We start from the raw sequence: 18,200 nt of genomic DNA, 5'->3' as shown, positions 1-18,200 counted from the left end.
CCAGGACGAACCCCAACACGAGGTGTTTGAGAATTTTAGTGAGTGTGCTTTTTTCCTACCTGTGAACAACTCCTGTCCCAATTTCTAAGACAGTAGGAGATGTGACCCCAATTATTGCTAGCATCGTAGGACCACAGAAGACACAAAGTTGAGGGAGGACACATAGTCTATTCTCATCCCTGTGTAAGTGAGGAAGCAGAGTCTGGAAGGATTCCCCGACTTGCACCAAGTCCCACAGCACATCCCTAGAAGAGCTGGGCGGGAGCTCCACGCTGACTCCCGTCCAGCACCTTCCTTCTTCACCATGATGCCTCTAAGCCACCGCTAACTGTAGGTTTCCCGATAGTGTGCTAGAATCCCGGTCGTTGGAAGGATGCCCACCGAACGCACTTGGCTTCCCCTAGCTCAGCCCCACGAGGCCATCAGATGTCAGTGTTCCCAGCAACCAACATCGCTCCGGGGGCCAATGAGGCCCCAAATCATGGTCAGCATCCCCTCAATCCTCAACTCCAGCCTTTGTTAGTTTCATATCTTGATATTTTCTCCCTGCGGCCAAGATGCAGCCTCACAGAGTGGTGGTCAGAGCAGAAGAGATGCCTGAAATTGAAATCGCAGAGAAACAAGCTGTTGGGAAGGACAGGATCTGGAGTCTGCCTGAGGGAGCAAAGGGCCCAGCTGGGGAGCGGAGGCAAACACCACTGGAGAAGGAGATGATGGGGGGGAGGGGGTGGACATTGAGACCATGGCAGTGGAAGGATCATCCACACAGATATTTGGATCCCCAGAAACCAGGACAGGAGCGGTGTTAGGCAGTGAGTCAGAGCCAAGATCTGCCAGCGGCCCCAGAGCCCCGGGGTGTTGGTCGATGACCACCCGCAAGACGTGGCCATGCGACCCGGCGTCACAAACGTGCCCGCTGGATGCGTTACCTGCGCAGCGCTTGGCTCATCAACTTCCAGTCGTTTCCATCCGATGTTTTCTGGTCATTCAGGGCTCGATCTCTTCCCCCGGGTACCACTTGGGCCACACCCCCTGAGGTTCGGCACGTGGCATCCCACCGTCGTTCAGTCCTACGTATTTTCAAATTCTTGATTCCTTCTACAAGTTCGCTGTAAACATGCCGTTTTCGCCTTTCAACATGGGCTTCTCCTCTAGCCTAATTTGGATGTGCCTCTTCTGTGTTCTCACGGTCCCGAGTGACCTCTCTTATAAACCACTATGAGGCTGACACGGCCAGCCTGTTTATCTTCCCCACTAGATTTACGTTCCTTACGCGAGAAGTGTGAGTGCGAGAGAGGACCACTGGAGGTGTGTGGTCGCCTCCTCCCCGGTGCCACCCGTTCGGGCATTCCCGTCTCTGTGGTCAGATGCCCCCTGGCCCCACCTTCCTTTCTGACGCCGCTCTCGGGGTCCGCCTCCCCTCACACGACCCTTCTCGTTCTAATGCGGGGATTCCCGAGCCGCACCACGTGCCGCTCACGGAACTAAGCTCGGGAGGGTGCTCGAAGGTCAATGGGACAGGTGCTTGCCCTTGAGTTGTTCTCAGTGGGTCAGGACAGCCTGTGAACTAGCTCACAACCCAGCGCGAACAAGAGGGCTGGGACAAGAGGGCGTAAAGCTGAAGGGGCTGAAGGTCTGACCCAGCCTCGGGGTCCAGGACGGCAGGAGGGGCCCTGAGGTGCACCCGGACCCCTTCTGACAGTGCCCCTCCCCACCCTGCCTGCCCCCAGACCTACGAGCAGCGGAAGGTGGTGGAGTTCACGTGCCACACGGCCTTCTTTGTCAGCATCGTGGTCGTGCAGTGGGCCGACCTCATCATCTGCAAGACCCGCCGTAACTCGGTCTTCCAGCAGGGCATGAAGTGAGCGCCCCCCGGGCCCCCACCGCCTCACACCTGCACGCAGGGCGCTGGCTTCCCCTACCTCTCCCTCCCTTTCTCCGGCACACCCTTCGACCTTTCTTCCCAGAAACAACATCCTAATATTTGGGCTCGTGGAGGAGACATTCCTGGCTGTTTTTCTCTCCTACACTCCAGGCATGGACATGGCCCTGCGGATGTACCCACTCAAGTGAGTAAGGGAAGGGACGCAAGCCAGGGGGGTGGGGATCCCCGGCACAGGGAGAGCCTGGGACAGGAAGTGGTGTGTTGGAAAGGGAAGCCCCAAGCTGGGGGCTGCCTGGCTGGCTGGGGGCCGCCCTGGGTGACGTGAGGAGAATCGTCTGTGCTCCAAGAAGCACGTCTTATTTAGGGAGGGACTGGGACCGTGTCAAGTGACCCTCGTCGAGACATGCAAATTGAGCAGACTTACTGGCACTCAACAGAGGGGCACCTTTTTTTATGGTGATGTGTGGTATAGCTGTTCCAGGATCCAAATTGCTCAGAGGGGAAGTAGGCATAAAAATCGCCCAATCTAGGCGTGGCTAATCCTGTCCTACTCAGTCAAACACATTCAAAGCGCATACGTGCACAGGTGAGCGGGCGTACTGAAGTTCTTACTGGCTGGTACCTCGTTTTGTTCCAAACAGGCCCGTGCGTCTGTGTCTTGGTGTATTTTGTTTTTTTACGTCGGCGTGCGCTTGTTACGAAGACGTTCTATCGCGACTTTTACAGGGAAAAAAAAGCAAACGTGCCATACCACCCCACTCTCACCGCCCTGCCCGCCTGTGCGATGGTCTCGGGCATGTTCGTCCAGCTCATGTGCCACGACTTCACACACTTTGCTCACCTTTCCGTCCCTTGCAGCGTTTCACACAACGCTTTGCGGGCTGTAGGTGCTCAATGAATGCATAATAAGAGACGTTGGCATTGCCCTTGGATACTGACGAGCCCCGTTTCGAATTCCGACTCCACTGTGTGTTGTGCTGGACGGTATATAACCAGTCTGAGGCTCAGCTTTCCCTGCAGAGTCTTGGTCATACACACCTGGCAGAGTATTGTGAGAATGACACAAAGAAAGAATATTATGCACCAAGCATGGCTCCTTGGGTCGTGGCGGGAGCTTTGTTGGCAGTGGTTCTATTATTGTTGCCATTAATGTCAACACACAAGTCCTGGTAGATGCGGTTGAGCATTAACCGTGATCCCAAACATCTTGTACCCTCCCCGGCCATACAACACATCCCCTAACTCTGTATTCATGTTGGGTGTCTTTCTACCTTCTTTCCCCTGATCACCTGAGCTCCTGGAGATCAAAGGCCATCCTGGCATCGCTTTTATTCCCCCAGGACCCGCGCGGACACAGAGCGGACACACGGCAGTTGCTGTTGAGTGACTGGGTGGCTGTGTGTCTGGGACCGCGTGTGCGCATGTGCAGTGAGCCCGCGGCCAAGGCCAATATGGCTGGCCAATATGGCAGCCGCCCTGCTTCCGTCCCTCCTTCTCAGGCTCCTGAGACGTGGCTAGTGAGAGACCGATAAACGGAATCCGCCATTGTAGCCAGCTGACGTAGAGTTAAAAGCTAAAGTGCTGTCAGAGATTATTCTACTCAGTACACCTTTCCTGTTTGGGTTGGGCTACGTTTTCCGCGGCCCTTTGAAAATCGAGGGTCCGACAGGCGATGCGCTGTCATTGTGAAGTGCCCCCTGGACCTCGAAGGCTTAGGACAAAAGGAAGAGTGTAAACCATCCCCTTAATAACGTTCACGTTGGTTCCACGTGGAAAGGATGATACTTTGGATACACTGGGTGAAATAAAACGCACTGTTAGAATTCCTTGCCCCCGTTTCTTTTTACTTATTTTCATGTGGCTACTGGAAAACGCGAGCTCTCACGGGTGGCTCGCAATGTATTTCCATCAGACGGCACTGGTCGAGGCCACCTGCCTGTCTGTCACCCAAGGGAACAGACGTGGTTCTGATTTGACTCCTCCCCAGAGTCTCTCTCCCCGGCCTCTAGTTACAGAAGAGGGTCAACCGGCAGAAGAACTTTCCACGTGTTTGCCATATGGACACGTATATCCATCCCTTGGTGAAATGCCCCCACACGTCTAGACTCAGGTAGACGCGTCCTACTCAGACAACCTCCCCTGTGTGGGCGCAAGGCCCCGACTACCTGCAGGGCAACAGGGGTCGCCCTGAGCGACTCCACAGAAGCCAGGAACACCGCGTGTGCCGCTAACTCGGCGTTTGTCGCGTTCTGTTATCAGTGGCTGCTTGTGTTTCTGTCTCCTCCCTCCCCCACCAGGCTCGGGCCTCCTGAAAGGTAGGGCTCAACCCTGCACACCACAACGGGTCACACGGTTCTGTGCGCTGTCCTCTGCACCTGCTTCCTCTGGCCCCTCCCTCGCTGCCCCACTGACCAACCCTTACTCCCTACAGAACAGCCTGGTGGCTCTGCGCCACTCCCTACAGCGCTCTTATCTTTATCTACGATGAAATCCGAAGGCTCATCATCCGTCGTCATCCTGGCGGTGAGGCTCCCTGCGCCCTGCTCTCAGCAGTCACCGGCCTCCCCACTGGCTCTCCCCTCCTGCCCTGTTGCCGCGGGCCCCTTGCCCCCCCCCACCCCACTGCCCCCGGGTTTTTGCTGCCAGACAGGCCCCGTGGTCCTGGCCTTCCCGCTCTGCTCCTTCCTGTCCGCGGTGCCTCCCACCTTGTCCTCGGCCCCCTCGTGCCTCACGCCCCGCCCCCCCAGACCTCCCCTCCCCCCGTCCCCCGTTCACTCCTGTGTCCTCTCTTCCACAGGCTGGCTGGAGAGAGAGACCTATTACTGAACTCGGCACAGGAAGAGCTTCACATGACGGCTGTCCCAGGGCCGGGTGGGGGTTTGGGGTGACGAGCTTGGCACATGGGAGAGGGGGGCGAGTGGAGGAGAGACGCTAGGGACAGGCGAGCCTGGGGCTGCGCTGAGGGCACTGGGGCTAGGAGACCAGGCGGGTGGACGGGAAGCCCAGCGGAAGGCACTGTCCTGTTGAATCAGTTGCCAGTCTAGAGAGTAAATGTTTGCAATGGCCCTCACCCGGCTGGATGCGTCTGTCTGGTTTCTGGAGACAGGGGGTTATCGTGCCACCGTCCCCCTAGATCTCCACGGGAGCCCCGCAGGGCAGTCTTTCGGGGACCAAGTGGAGGCGGGGCGGGGGTCGGACTCAAGCATCCCTGCCCCTCGAGGGCTAGCCCCCAACTTCGAGTCTGAAGATGTGGAGGAAAACAAGGCCAGGACAAGTCAAGCAGGATCAGAGACACGGGTGCAGGCGAGGGAGAAACAGCGGAGCCACCGCCTAGAGAGGGGGCCGCAGGCGTCACGTCCCGGCTGGCGGTTGGACTCCTCATGGAGCTTTAGTGCTACAAAAGACCTTATGAAGTCAATGAAGAGCCTGAGGTCCAGACAGGACCTGAGAAGTGTCACACGGCGAGTGGTGAATGCCTTCCTCTGGCGACGGGGCCGCCGGTCTGCCCTCCGCGCCCCGCTGTCGGGCCATCTTGACCCCACCCCATTCTGGATCCCTGGAGCCTTGACTGTGGGTGAAGCGCCCCTGCCCCTCGCACCCCAGGCTCTGCACAGGGTGACAGACATTCCCCAAATCCTGGTCTCCGCCAGGCTCCGGGCTGGTCGCAGGTGGAGGAGGAAGACGAGCCTGGGAGTGTCTCCCTCGGAGGCGGCCCCTCCCCCTTCACCCACTTGCTGGCTCTTGCTCCCTGGGCTTCACGCTGCAGGTCAGCTCATTGGCACACGTCTTCAGGGGCCGTGTCCCCAAAGCCCGCAGGGCTGGGGAAAATGCTAAGGAAAGCTGGGGGAAGTCGTAGACTGTCACCAAAAACAAAGCGTATGTGTTAAGTGAGAGCACACGTGCCTGGCAGTGGGACGAGGGGCTCGCACGCCCCATCCGCGAGTTCACACAACAAACAGATTCTTAGCAGCCACCCTGTTTCTTAGATGAGGAAACCAAGGTCTGTCGGATTCCAAAACCTGTGCCCTTAACCACCCACAGACTAGTCCCCCAGCGTGGGCCGGGCCGAAAATATACACCGACAAAACAAAAAACAAAAGACAAAACAGAACAAAAGGATGGCGAGGGAGGAAGGTCCGCGGACGGTTCTAGGGAACGAGAGGCCGTGGGCTGGCAAAGAGGAAGCCATCGTAGGGGGTCACCAGCCACTCCTCCCCTCCTGAGGTCTCTCCCACCTGTCAACCTCCCCCCTCCAGCACCAGGTCCCCTAGGGACAGGGCTATATCCGCCTGGGGTCCTTCTCTGCTGCTGACAGGGCTGAACCAGACCTGGAGGACAGAGGGGCCAGGGTGTGGGAGTGAGGGAGCACGGAGAGCACGGGGAGCACAGAGGGGCCAGCTCCTCGGGTTTCAGTAGCAGGAGCCTCGGGTGTCTGGTGGGTTAAAAATACAGAGGCCCCAACTCAGGGTCATTTGATATCAGCGGCTGAGGCTTACAAGTCCAAGGGCCTGAAGGCAGGGGCTCAGAGAGAAGGGACAGAGCAGAAAGTAGGGAACACAGCAGCAGGGAGAGCAGGCAGGGGGCAGGAGGGGAGGGTACAGCTGTTGGGAAGGACTGGCTAGGCCTGGAGGGCCAAGGGCAGGGAGTGGGAACGAAGTGGGAGAAGGTGGGGGGGCTGCGGGGCCAAGGTCACCTTTTCGCCCCGTCTCACATCCTTGGGGGAGCAGGAGGTCAGCGTCCTGGGGGACAGGGCCGGTGTTCCAGGGTCTCACCCCCCACCAACATGCGGCGGAGGGAAGAAGTCCCGGCCCTCCCTCCTGCCCTCTGGCTGCGGGGCTGTGGGCACGTCCGCGGCTCTCCTGTGAGACCAGGAGAAACGTTCTGAGGCCTCTCCAGCTCCCACCAGCCCTGCTCAGGTTAGCTCCGGCCTCTCCTGCTCCAGTGACAGCTGTCTCTCTTGGACCCACTCCTGCCACATTCTTGAGATTTTCTGTGGCCTTCCTTGCTTAGCTGTGCAAGGTCCACCCCACAGGAGGGGGCAAAGTTATTCCTCCTAAGATAATGTCACGCCCCTGCCTGGGTGCAAACTAAACCCTGTCTCTCCAAAGTCGGAGATCCCTCAGGGTGGGAAGGGAGGACTTCTGACTTTGATCCAGCCTCTTCCCTGGCTTCCCTCGTGCCTCAGTTTACCTGTGCATGGTAAAAGCCCTGGAGGGCCGAGAAGAGGGTCCTTCCTTCCCAGGAGCCTAGAGCGGAGCTCCTCTCTGGTGCTCGTCCCCCAGGCTGGGGCGCAGGAAGTTAGAGTCCCTCCTCCCACCAACTCTCAGGTGCACAGAATGAATCAACCTCCTCGGCTGGGGTTCGGGTCGAGGTCCCACCTCTTCGGGTTTTAACCTGTCCCCTGGCGTTTACACCTGATCCCCTTTGCGAGAATGCATCGTGGTCCAGCCTGGGGAAGCCTCCCTCCCCGCGTGCCCTGGAGAACCGGGTCCCCTTTGATGGGAGTGCAGAGCACGAGCAGGAGGCAGGAGGCAGGAGGCAGGAGGCGGCCGGGCGGTTCCCCTCCTCTCCTGGGCCTCCTCGAGGAGAGAAACCCCCGCCTCGCACGTCTGCAGGGTGGACGGGAGCCAGGGCTCCTTGCCCCCCGCCCGCCCCGTCCTTCCCTGCGTCCCGACTGAGGAGTGTTGAGTGAAGCACAGGAAACTGGCTGGGGCCGAGCCAGGTGGCCAGTCCTGGACGAGGCTCCATCTTTTATTCAGAGAATGACCTCATCCCTGGTCCTGGCTCTCTGAAGGGAAGTGCAAAGGGGGCTCTTTCTGCAGCCCGCTTGCTTTTCACGGCCCCCTCCGCCCGCGGGATCGAGCAAACAGACCTCGTCCGGAGGAGCTTCCCGGGTTTTCCGACCACGACGGGGAGGCAATCCAGCGTTTGTGCCCCTCGTGCTCTGTATTCGTGAATTCGATCTCCGACCCAGAATCCCTCCTCTCCACCCCCATTCCCCTCAGTCCGAGTACCCTGGCCCTCCCCGGGCTCTCCCTAATTACCCCACACCTCCCCTCCCCCAGCCCAGCATCATTTACCTCCGACTCATCTGGTCTTATTTTTAGCTCAGGCCTTTTCCTTTCTTAATATGGCGATGAGCTTCTAGGCCCGCGTGGGGACCGTGCTGAGGAGTCCTGGACGGCGGGGAAGGGGCGGGGGAGGGGCTCTGGGAGGCCGGGGGGGGGGGGGGTGAGGTGTAGGAGGTGGGAGGGTCTCGGCCCTCGCGGAGCTGCCCTGGCCTCAGAAGGTTATCCTCTCTCCTGCCAGGCCCAGAGACATATTTAGATGGCACCAGGTGGGGGCCGACGGGTGCCAACTTCGGGGCCGGCTCCGGTTCCCTCCCCGCCCCCTGCTCCTATCCCTCCTCCTGACCCTTTCGCTCTTGGCTCTGTCGGCAGCCTGTCCGGGACCCAGCAGTGTCCCCTGTCCACTGCTCTGGGCCCTTCCCCACCCCGCCCCCACCGTGAGCCCCTAAGTGGGGATTCAGGACCCAGGGCCCCTCCCTGCCCCGGCCACCCTCCTCTGGACCGGGAGAGCCGACCCGACCCAGACCCCGCGACGTCCATGGGCACTGCAGACAGGATGGGGGCCGCGGCCGTGCCCGGCCCGCGGCTGGCATTGCTGCTGCTGCTGCTGCTGCTGGGGACACCCCGGCCGGGGGTGCGGGGGGAGGACGGGCTGGACTTCCCCGAGTACGACGGTGTGGACCGCGTGGTCAACGTCAACGCGAAGAACTACAAGAACATTTTCAAGAAGTACGAGGTGCTGGCGCTGCTCTACCACGAGCCCCCTGAGGACGACAAGGCCTCCCAGAGACAGTTCGAAATGGAAGAGCTGATCCTGGAGGTGAGTGGGGGGGCTCCGCAGGCCCACGGGGCACGCCCGCCCCCCCCCCCCACCGCGAGCCCCAGCCGGGGAGTGCAAGCAGCCTCTGAGGGGGCCTGGGGGGGGGCGCGAGGGACAGCAGTGGACACAAGGGCGTGTGGCCCTCGCCACAAGAGAAGGGAGACTTGGAACCCAAAGTCCCACCCCAGTCAGGCCGTCGTGGGCCAGAGAGGCTGCGGGGAGACCTCGCCTCCACGCCGCGAAGCGCTGGGTTTGGCCAGGGCCCGGGTGTCCTTGGAAGGGGGGCTCCAAAAAGGAAAGGGACGCTCTTCAGAGGACAGGGGAAGAGCCGCACTGTGGGGCGCTGTGGCCCTGGTCTAGTTGCTGCACCCCAAGGAGACCCGCCCGGTATGAATTTTAAATGCCATCGACATTCACATTCGTTTGCACATTCATCGACATTCGTAGACATGACATTCGTTTGCATCCACTTCCCGGCTGGAGGTTTCACGGAGACCACCGTGGCCTCGCTCCCTCTCCCTCGCTCCCTCTCCCTGCCCAGACTGGGCCAGGCTGCATGCCCTGGTTGGAAAATTCTTGCAGAATGCCTTTCCCCCCGCTTCTCTTTGCGGGAAGCTTCCTCCCACCCCCAAGTGGACTTCAGAACGAGAGCAAAAGTTTGTGTCTGGGGACAACTGGGACGTGTGGTCACACACACTCTCCATCCTGGGATAAGGATGTCTTCTCACCCAAGCTTCTGCAGCCCTTGGCAGTATGGATGGGCCTCGGCCCACCCGGAGGAAGGACCGCAGGCTCCCGTGTGTGTGTGTGTGTGTGTGTGTGTGTGTGTGTGTCCCTGTGGCTGCTAGAACCTGCCATCTGATTAATGCGCTGAGTATTTTTATCCTGAGCGTTCAACATCTCTGGCCATCCACCTGCCAGCAGCCTCCCTTCCCCATCCTCCTGAGGATCCGGCACCAGGGTCTGTTAGGTGGGGCGCCCTCAGCAGAGTGCATCGGGCTCCAGGGTCCAGCCGGGAGGCCGAGGGGGCAGGGTCCTGTGGGGGTGAGGGGCTGGGGTAAAGAGGGAGAGGAGTGCCCTGCCTGGGTCCCCTCTAGGGCCTGCTGGAGTCTCTGCCTCTGAAGGTAACAAGAGGTGGCCACCGTGACCCTCTGGCTTTCCCCACTCCTCAGGGACGTGACCAGACTCCCCCCACACCCTCCTGCCCTCCAAAGCTCTCCCCAGTGGGGGTTACTCAGGGACTTCTAATGTCACCCCACACCGAGCGTGGCCTTCAATCAGGATGGGGGGGCAGGGCCTCAGTCACTCTGCAGGCAGGGCCTCCCTCAGGAACCCCCTCAGGAACCGGGAAGGATCACACCTTCAAGGGCAGGATCAGAAGCACACCGACGAGGGCCACGTAGGGGTCAGGGGCCAACACTGCACCGCAGACCAAAGGGGTAGGCTTGCAGGGCGCGGGGAGAGGCCCCAGATCCTCGCGCCGCACCCAGGGCAAGTCTTCTATTCCCCAAACGACCCCGCCGGGGAAGCCCCCCGAGATGGGAACAGAATCCTGGAGCCGACTTTAACCCTTCGTTCACTCCAGTTAGCGGCCCAAGTCCTGGAAGACAAGGGCGTTGGCTTCGGGCTGGTGGACTCTGAGAAGGACGCGGCAGTAGCCAAGAAACTAGGTAAGGGACCGGCAGGGGGGAGGCAGCGTGTGGGACAGGGGAGGCCTGGAGTGTGGGACGGGGCCCAGGCCGGCGACTCGGAGGGCAGCCCTCGTCTAGGCCAAGGGCCCCACGGTGCCCACTGGGAATGGAGTCGGAGGTGGGGGCGGGGAGACCGAAATTGGGACGATTATGGCTGGGGTTCTGGCATCTCCTTTACTCCTTAGAGAGACCCAGGCTCAAATCCCAGAAAGGGGGGCGGGTGGCCTTTAAACTCACCTAAGAATCAGGGCTAGGTGCTGGGGGAAAGGGGACGCCAGGGAACACCACCGGGGAGGCTGGAGAGGCTCAGTCACACCCCTCCGTCCAGAGCTGGGGCCCCGGGGGTTATACACCGGCCACCAGGGAGCAGCACAGGCCAGAACTGGGCTCCGGGTGTGGCTGGGGAGGACGATCAGTGATGAAGTCATCTAGTCGGTAATAGCAGTGGGTTAGAGGACTGGACTGGCAGCGAGCGGCCCGAGTCCTCCCAGGAGGTGAAGGAAACCAGGGAAGGGGGGACACCTTGTTAGACCCCACATCTCCCTATGTCCCCTTAACACCCCCCACCCCCCGCTGATCCCACTTTCTCCCGGAGAGCCCCTGCCCCCCACACACACCCCCTGGAGAGCCGCCTGGACTAGAGCCAACGGCACAGATCCCAGGGCTGTGGGGTCTGAAGGGAGGGGAGAGGGGCGGGGGAAGGGAGAGTGGAGAGGAGGACGTGGGGTCCAGGGACGCTGGCGCGGGCCCTGGACCGGTGGGCAGCCCGGCGGCCGGGCTCACCTCTGGCTCTGGCTCACCAGGACTCACGGAAGAAGACAGCATCTACGTGTTCAAGGGAGACGAAGTCATCGAGTACGATGGCGAGTTCTCTGCTGACACCCTGGTGGAGTTTCTACTCGATGTGAGGGTCCCCTGCCCCTAACGGCGTGGCTTTAAGTCTTGACACCCTTCGCCGACCGAGTCCAGCCGTGCACATGTGCATGCACGCACACACATGCGCACACACACACACACACACACACACACGCTTGCAGGTGATGGACAGCCCCTGCCTCCCTCTCAGCCCTGCCTCCCTCCTCCCTCTCCTCCTCCTTCCAGCGAGGAGAGAACTCACACTCTCGCCGCTGGCCCCGCTCCTCCAGGTCCTAGAGGACCCCGTGGAACTGATCGAGGGTGAACGAGAGCTGCAGGCATTTGAGAACATTGAGGACGAGATCAAGCTCATTGGCTACTTCAAGAGCAAAGATTCAGAGCGTGGGTAACTCCCAGGTGTCCCTCCTTGGACCCCCGTTTTATCTGTCCCCCTAACCCCCACTCAGCCCACTGTCTCCCCATCTCTACGCCCTCCTCTCTCCGACCCACCTGCACTGGGGGCTCCCAGATGGGCACCCCCAGCGCCCCACCTTCCCCGCTAAAGTGCAGCTGCTCTCAGAGGACTGAGGGGTGGCGTCTCAGAACGAACCCCTCTGGCCAAAGGAGCCTTGGGGAGAAACAGAGGGGACGTGGCTCCCCGGCCGACCCTGGCCTCCCCAGAGACTGACTCCGAGTTACTCCCTCAGATTACAAGGCCTACGAGGACGCCGCGGAGGAGTTTCACCCCTACATCCCCTTCTTCGCCACCTTCGACAGCAAGGTTCTCCTCCCCGCGGCCGTATGGGGTCCCCCTCGCTCCCCACAGCTGCCCTCCAGACCTCTCTCCCAGAACCTACGGTCCCTCCCTACACAGGACACTCCTCACCCCACCCCCACCTCAGGCCTCTCGCGCGCGCCCCAAAGATTTGAGATTCCCTAACCCACCCCTCTAGCGTTCAGCCAAAGCCCAGAGCGGTCAAGACACTTGTCCATTGTCACAGTAGCAGTGACAAGGGCCCAGGCTGTCTGACCTCCTTTCTAAGGGCTGCTCCCCGTGACGCTGCCTTGCCCCGTGACCCACATCCCCCTGCTCCACTCCCCCCACCCCCTCCCCCAAAGGTGGCAAAGAAGCTGACCCTGAAGCTGAATGAGATTGATTTCTACGAGGCCTTCATGGAAGAGCCCGTGACCATCCCAGACAAGCCCAACAGCGAGGAGGAGATTGTCAGCTTCGTGGAGGAACACAGGAGGTGGGGAGCAGGGTCAACAGACCCCACGGGTACTGGTAGTGGGTGTCAGAATGGGATCCTAACCCAGATCTGGCTCTGTCCTTCCTCGTCATCGCCCTGCACCAGTGGTTCTTGACAGGGGTGAGGTGGGGGAGGACTTCGCCCTCCAGGGGACAACTGGCCGCGTGGGAGACATTTCCGGTTGAGGAGAGCGCTGCTGGGTAGAAGCGGGGGCGCTGCCTGACCTCCTCCAGTGCCCCCAGGACAGCCCCCCGCGACAGAATTGTCCGGCCCCACATGTCAGTGGTGCTGAGGCCGAGAGGCCCTGCCTGCACTCCACAACTGGAAATACCCACTCATCGGTATAAACGCCACCAACTCTCCCTCCCCCCGCTAGACTCTGGTCCCCTTCACCGGGGCAGGGCCGGTCAGCTTCGTCCAGCTCCATCGGCACGGCACCTGGCCCGGGGCCTAGAACTTCAGAGACTCTCAGCTGTAATGAGTGAACGAGTGGATGCCCAGACGCCCAGGTCTTACCTTTCTTCCAAAGATTTCTCTCCCAGTCCGCTGGCCCACTCTGGGTTCTCCCACCTGCTTTAACCAGGCAATGATCTGGGCCCGGTGCCCAGAGCTTAGACTTTGCCAGATGGCTCTGTTCTGGGCTACAAGCCGGCTGTGCCCGAGGCTTGACCCAGAGGCAGCCTCCGCTGCGAGGGCCCCCTGGGAGGGCATCCTTGTCGCCCACTGAGTGGTGACGGTCTCTTCCAGATCCACCCTGAGGAAGCTGAAGCCCGAGAGCATGTATGAAACCTGGGTGAGTGTCCCCTGGATGGGGCCGGGCCCCTAGGGGAGCAGGGGTGACTGAGGACTCAAGCCCTGGGAATATTCCCACCTGCTGTGCCCTCGCTTGTAGGAAATCGATGCAGCGGCAGAGTGCGGAGGGTTTCGTTCCGAAGGACACGCCACAAACTGGGAGACACACAAAAGCTGTTAAAGAAAACAGGGGGAGGAGCCCCGAGATCTGGGGCTAGCGGGTTTGCAACAGAGGTGTGGGGGCCCTGGCGCTGAAGCGAGCCGTGTCCCTTGGGACAGGGCCACCACCCCAAGGACGTGCCTGTCCTGGAATCCAGAAGCTGGATTCCCATCCAACTCGGGTTCAAGGAAGAGGTAGGGTGTGTCTGGCTCTCTAACTTCGGGGAGCACAGCTAAGCCCCCCTCCCCCTAACAGGAAGACGACATGGACGGAATTCACATTGTGGCCTTCGCAGAGGAAGCCGATCCTGGTGAGGGAGGAATGCAGGATTGGATGGGGGGGCACCGGTGAGAGGGGGACGCGGGTGTTTGTGAGTGAACAGGCTTCCACGGGAGGCATTCCTGGGGATCCGCGGGCAATGGCGGGCAGTGGGGGGCCGTCAGGATGCCCGCCGCCTCCGTGTCCCCTTCTCCCCTGCCCCACCTGACACTTCTTCCCTGTGTTCCCTACAAGATGGCTACGAGTTCTTGGAGACGCTCAAGTCCGTGGCTCAAGATAACACTGACAACCCCGACCTCAGCATCATCTGGATCGACCCCGACGACTTCCCACTGGTGAGGGGCACGGCTCTCCTAACCCCCACCCCCCGCCTCACGGTGGCACTTTCTGAGACCAGCTTCCTTCAGGGTCCCGGCCCCAACTCCTGGCTCGAGGACCTCGGGAGGTTATGTCCAGTACAGGTTCAAGGGCGCCGCGGGCAGGAAAGGCACCCTGAGAAGGGGAAGCAGGATGGGAAGTGAATCTCACAGAACATGGCACCCGATTCCCAGAGCAGAGGCTAGGCGGGTAGCTCGTGTGCCCAGGGCTGACTTCTCCTACAAACGCCCAGAGTTTTTTGGGGGGGGGGGCAAGATGGACACCCTATTCTGCAGGTGGGTCTACACAATCACAGAGTCAAAGCACAGGGATCCCATTGTCGGGGGACAGCTTTGTGCCCAGCGGGATCCCCAACACCTAGCGCTCGTTAATGTTTACTTATTTTTTTAATTTTTTTTGACATTTTTTATTTATTCTTGAGAGACAGAGAGAGAGAGAGAGATGGAGCGTGAGCAGGGGACAGGCAGAGAGAGAGGGAGACGCAGAATCCGAAGCGGGCTCCAGGCTCCGAGCTGTCGGCACGGAGCCCGATGCGGGGCTCGAACCCACAAACTGAGATCATGACCTGAGCCGAAGCCTGATGCTTAACCAACAGAGCCACCCAGGCACCCCCCCCCCCCAATACTCATTGTTGAAAGCGTGAACGAATGGAAACGTGAGGGAAGTTGGCAATGACCAGGGATAATGACCTCAGTTTAGACGTGTAGAAGCTGAGGGTCATCGAGGAGTGACTTGCCCAAGGTCACAAGGTCACGCAGTAACAGATCAAGGCTCAGGAAACAGGGGTTTGCCACACAGTTTTCCTCGGAAAGGAAAGGCCAATGTCTCCAGCCGACCCTCCTGATACTTTCTTTCCCTCTGGGATTTTTCCCTGTCACTGCTTACCTCCGCTCCTTCCCTTTGGGCCTTACGGCTGGGCCTGTCCCCCATCCACATGGGTTCGCGGGGACCTTCCCCTACCCCTGGACTGAGCCTCGCGCTCGCCCTCCGGGACTCGTGTGTTCCTGGACTCATGTTAACTAACCACACATGCTCTCTTCACAGCTGGTGCCATACTGGGAGAAGACGTTTGACATCGACCTGTCGGCCCCACAGATAGGAGTCGTCAACGTTACTGACGTGAGTCTCCTTCCCTCGTGCCCCGCTGGCCCCTGACTCTGCTTCCCGGCCCAGCTCCCGTCCCCTGCTCTGCTGACTGGGCACTGAACCCCGCCCAGAGGAATGAGACGCGGCCGGGCTCATGGCTGCGGGGAGGGGGGGCGACTCGGGCCCTGAACACACCCCTGCTGGAACTGGCTTCTCATCCTCAAGGCCCGGGTCACAGCCCGTCTTCTCCACGAAGTCTGTCCAGAGCCCCCATTTGGAGTCCCACCCCTCCTCGCCACTCCCAGCGCCCACTTGGCATTGAGAACGTGACTTCTCTGTGGCTCTTTGTGTGTTACGCCTGCCCCTCCCAGCCGACTCCGAGCCCTTTGAGGGCAGAAAGCTTCTCGCTCCCTCGTGGCAGGTGCCTCAGACGTGCTCGCGGAGGCGAACTGAGTGGAGCCACAGTCTTTTCGTTAATACAATTGTCAGTCCGACGGGGGAGGCAGGTGTTCTGTTAACCACGCGGCCGGATCTCGTAAACTCTATCGTAAAGGGCCCCATAAAATGCCAGGGAGGCACAGAAATCAAAGCTGCTTCTGCTGCAGAGAATCCGAGAGAAGGGTTTCAAAGGAGTGGCATTTAAAGCGGAGCCTGGACGACCTATAGGAGTCCCCCACGTGGAAGTTGTGAGAAGCCACCCCCAGACCGATGGGAAAGTTAGTGCCAAAAGTCAAAAGTAGGGAAACGAATACCAGGTTCTGGAAAGGGCAGGTCATTTGTTGTCGTCGCTGTTTTGTTTCTTATGGCGTGAGAGTCGAGAGGTTTCTGCGGACGGTGCTGGGAAAGCAGGTTAGGAAAGCCTTGATCTGAAGGGCTGCTGGCTCTGTTCTCCGGCCACGAGGAGCCACCAGTGGTCCCTCGTCAAGGGCACGGTGGGTGTGTTGGAGAGGCTGAGGGAGAAGGTCTCCTCGCCAAGCCACTTTCTCCATCGCTATCCCAGCCCAGACCTCCACCTGAACAGCGCCCCCCCGCCCCGCTCCCGGCCGTGACAGGTGCAGGGAAGGGACGAGGATGTAGGCAAGGACTCGGGGAGCCCTGTGACGGGTCTGAAGACCTGAGTGGGGCTTAGCTCGGGTCCCCTGTGTGTGCCTCACCCAGGCGGACAGCGTGTGGCTGGAGATGGACGACGAGGAGGACCTGCCTTCGGCTGAGGAGCTGGAGGACTGGCTAGAGGACGTGCTGGAGGGCGAGATCAACACAGAGGACGACGACGAGGAGGAGGACGATGACGACGACTAGTTATTGTGGCCGCCGCGTCCCAGCCCGCCCGCTCTCCTCCTCGTGATCTCTTCTGCCTCCCCTGTCCCTCCCTGGGCCCCTCCAGGGACACCGGGTCACTCTCTGCCCTGGGGCGCGCCGGGGTCCGCCGGCTGAGAGCTGAGCCCCTGACCCTCACCGGACGAGGACGGATCCCACTCTTCACCCGCGTGCCAGCCCAGGCGCCTCAGCTGACTCGTGTCCTATCCCACGGTGGCCCTGGGCCCGCTATTCGTTTCGTCCATCAGTCCGTACAATCTTTCCTGGGACTCCTTCCTCCTCGGTTCCCTCCACCCGCGCACGCTCTTCCCCGCACTCTCAAATCCTGCGTCCTTCTGACCGGCCTGTCCCTGGCCAGGAGGAAGGGCGGGCCCTGTGTTTGGGGCTGTCTCTCAGCCATCTCTTGTTAATGTATTTGGGTCAAATGAGAGGCCTCAATAAAGGATCTGGGGCAGCAAGAACCAGTGTCTGCTGAGGAGGCCTCACCCCGTGGCAGGAGAGGGGCAGCCGGAGGACGGGGTGGCGGGGGGGGGGGGGGGGGGAGGGAGTGTTAGGTGTGGGTGCCTTGTGAGGGCGCCGATAGAAGGAGCGGGGGCTCCCTCCAGGCAGTCGTCCCAGAGGAGAGTGGATTATTTATCCGCTACTAGTCAACAAGCTTCCACCCCCACCCCGCCCCCCAGCACATGGTGTTTGTCCAGCATTGCTCACTGCTCACAGGCTCAGGGAGAAGACAGAGGGCCGGGCCCGTCCCTGTTCCCGAGCTGATTAGCCTCCCTGGGAAGTCGAGCCGAGCAACTAAACAATTGAAGACAAACACAAAGCAATGAGTAATTAAGTGATTACGGGCTGCTTGATAGCACCCCCCCCCCCCCCCCCCGCAGCTCTTATTTGAATGTCAGGACTGAGCCCAAATAGCACCTCCTCGGTGAGGCCTTCCCAGAGGCGGCCCCTCCTGCGGTTCCCTCCTCTGGGGTCACGCCGCGCGCTCTCTACGCTCCTACTCCAGTCTTCAGCGTGTCCTACCCTAGATCGTCATATACACGCCTGTCTTCCCCCGCTGGACTGGGGGCCCCTTGCCCCTGTGCCCACAGGGCCTGGCGCACAAAACGTGGCGCTTAACGAACGTCTGTTGGAAGAAGGAACAAAGGAGCAGGATGGCTCAGAAGAGAGAGGTCACAGGGGTCTCTGATGGCTTCATAAAGTGAGCATTTTTCTAGGCCTTCGATCAAGAGTGGGGTCCGACGGGGCCAAGGAGTTCGGGAAGGCACCTTGCAGTCAGTGGGAAACCTGAAAAGCACGGGCAGGTGCTTTTCGTGTGTATCATGCGGGGGGGTGGGGGGGCACAGGAGAGACCAGAGACACAAGCAGAGACGGATGTTCCAGGGGTGGCCGCGAGGATGGGTGGGCATGGCGGGTGGCAGAGTTTGAGTTCAATCCTGTGGCAGTGCCCAGGGGGATGCGCAGGGGGAGGGGAGGGGACTCTCACACTCAGAGGCCACCAGGAGAGTCAAGGTGGAATTGGGGAAGCGTGGCCCCGAGTCGTGGTCCCAAATAGAGAGGAGACATTGAGTTTCGTACACTCAGGATCCTCCCCCGGCCCTGGATCTGGGCTGCCGGGG

At 60.5% G+C, this 18,200-nt stretch overlaps 2 protein-coding genes and 1 long non-coding RNA gene across 5 annotated transcripts in view; 2 read left to right on the top strand and 1 right to left on the bottom strand.

Annotated features, from left to right (window-relative positions):
• Positions 1 to 4,960, top strand: part of ATP1A4 (ATPase Na+/K+ transporting subunit alpha 4) — a 28,213-nt gene extending 23,253 nt beyond the window's left edge. For 2 of the 3 annotated variants that reach the window (XM_078440814.2, XM_078440816.2), the window contains 4 exons: positions 1,731 to 1,861; positions 1,968 to 2,069; positions 4,317 to 4,408; positions 4,683 to 4,960. In XM_078440814.2, coding sequence (XP_078296940.2) covers positions 1,731 to 1,861; positions 1,968 to 2,069; positions 4,317 to 4,408; positions 4,683 to 4,711 — 354 coding nt within the window. In that variant the 3' untranslated portion in view covers positions 4,712 to 4,960. Of the gene's footprint in view, positions 1 to 1,730; positions 1,862 to 1,967; positions 2,070 to 3,225; positions 3,284 to 4,316; positions 4,409 to 4,682 lie in introns of those variants that run through there. The other variant, XM_078440815.2, reaches the window with a different exon arrangement.
• Positions 4,961 to 7,579: 2,619 nt separating this feature from the next.
• LOC132686672 (uncharacterized) lies at positions 7,580 to 8,110 on the bottom strand. Its single transcript, XR_009613828.3, has 2 exons — positions 7,966 to 8,110; positions 7,580 to 7,829 (listed from the first exon to the last, which is right to left on the bottom strand). It is a non-coding gene; the product is annotated as an uncharacterized LOC132686672 (long non-coding RNA).
• A 60-nt stretch (positions 8,111 to 8,170) lies between these two features.
• On the top strand, positions 8,171 to 17,042 carry CASQ1 (calsequestrin 1). The gene is made up of 11 exons (XM_060644544.3): positions 8,171 to 8,773; positions 10,359 to 10,443; positions 11,268 to 11,368; positions 11,610 to 11,721; positions 12,027 to 12,100; positions 12,439 to 12,569; positions 13,317 to 13,362; positions 13,777 to 13,831; positions 14,035 to 14,135; positions 15,223 to 15,297; positions 16,423 to 17,042. The coding sequence occupies exons 1-11, from the start codon at positions 8,213 to 8,215 to the stop codon at positions 16,561 to 16,563; spliced, it is 1,482 nt and encodes a 493-aa protein (XP_060500527.3). The 5' UTR covers positions 8,171 to 8,212; the 3' UTR covers positions 16,564 to 17,042.
• Positions 17,043 to 18,200: the final 1,158 nt, after the last annotated feature.

This window comes from Panthera onca, chromosome F1 (assembly GCF_046562875.1).
Source record: "Panthera onca isolate mPanOnc1 chromosome F1, mPanOnc1 haplotype 2, whole genome shotgun sequence".
Taxonomy (NCBI): Eukaryota; Metazoa; Chordata; class Mammalia; order Carnivora; family Felidae; genus Panthera; species Panthera onca.
This window is presented reverse-complemented; position numbering and strand designations above follow the sequence as displayed.

Excerpts from the sequence above, each read along its gene's own strand:
- CASQ1 (XM_060644544.3), top strand. The coding sequence starts at position 8,213 with ATGGCACCAGGTGGGGGCCGACGGGTGCCAACTTCGGGGCCGGCTCCG. Across the intron at positions 11,722-12,026 it reads CAAGAGCAAAGATTCAGAGC|ATTACAAGGCCTACGAGGAC; the intron begins GTGGGTAACTCC and ends TTACTCCCTCAG. Across the intron at positions 12,570-13,316 it reads TTCGTGGAGGAACACAGGAG|ATCCACCCTGAGGAAGCTGA; the intron begins GTGGGGAGCAGG and ends GGTCTCTTCCAG.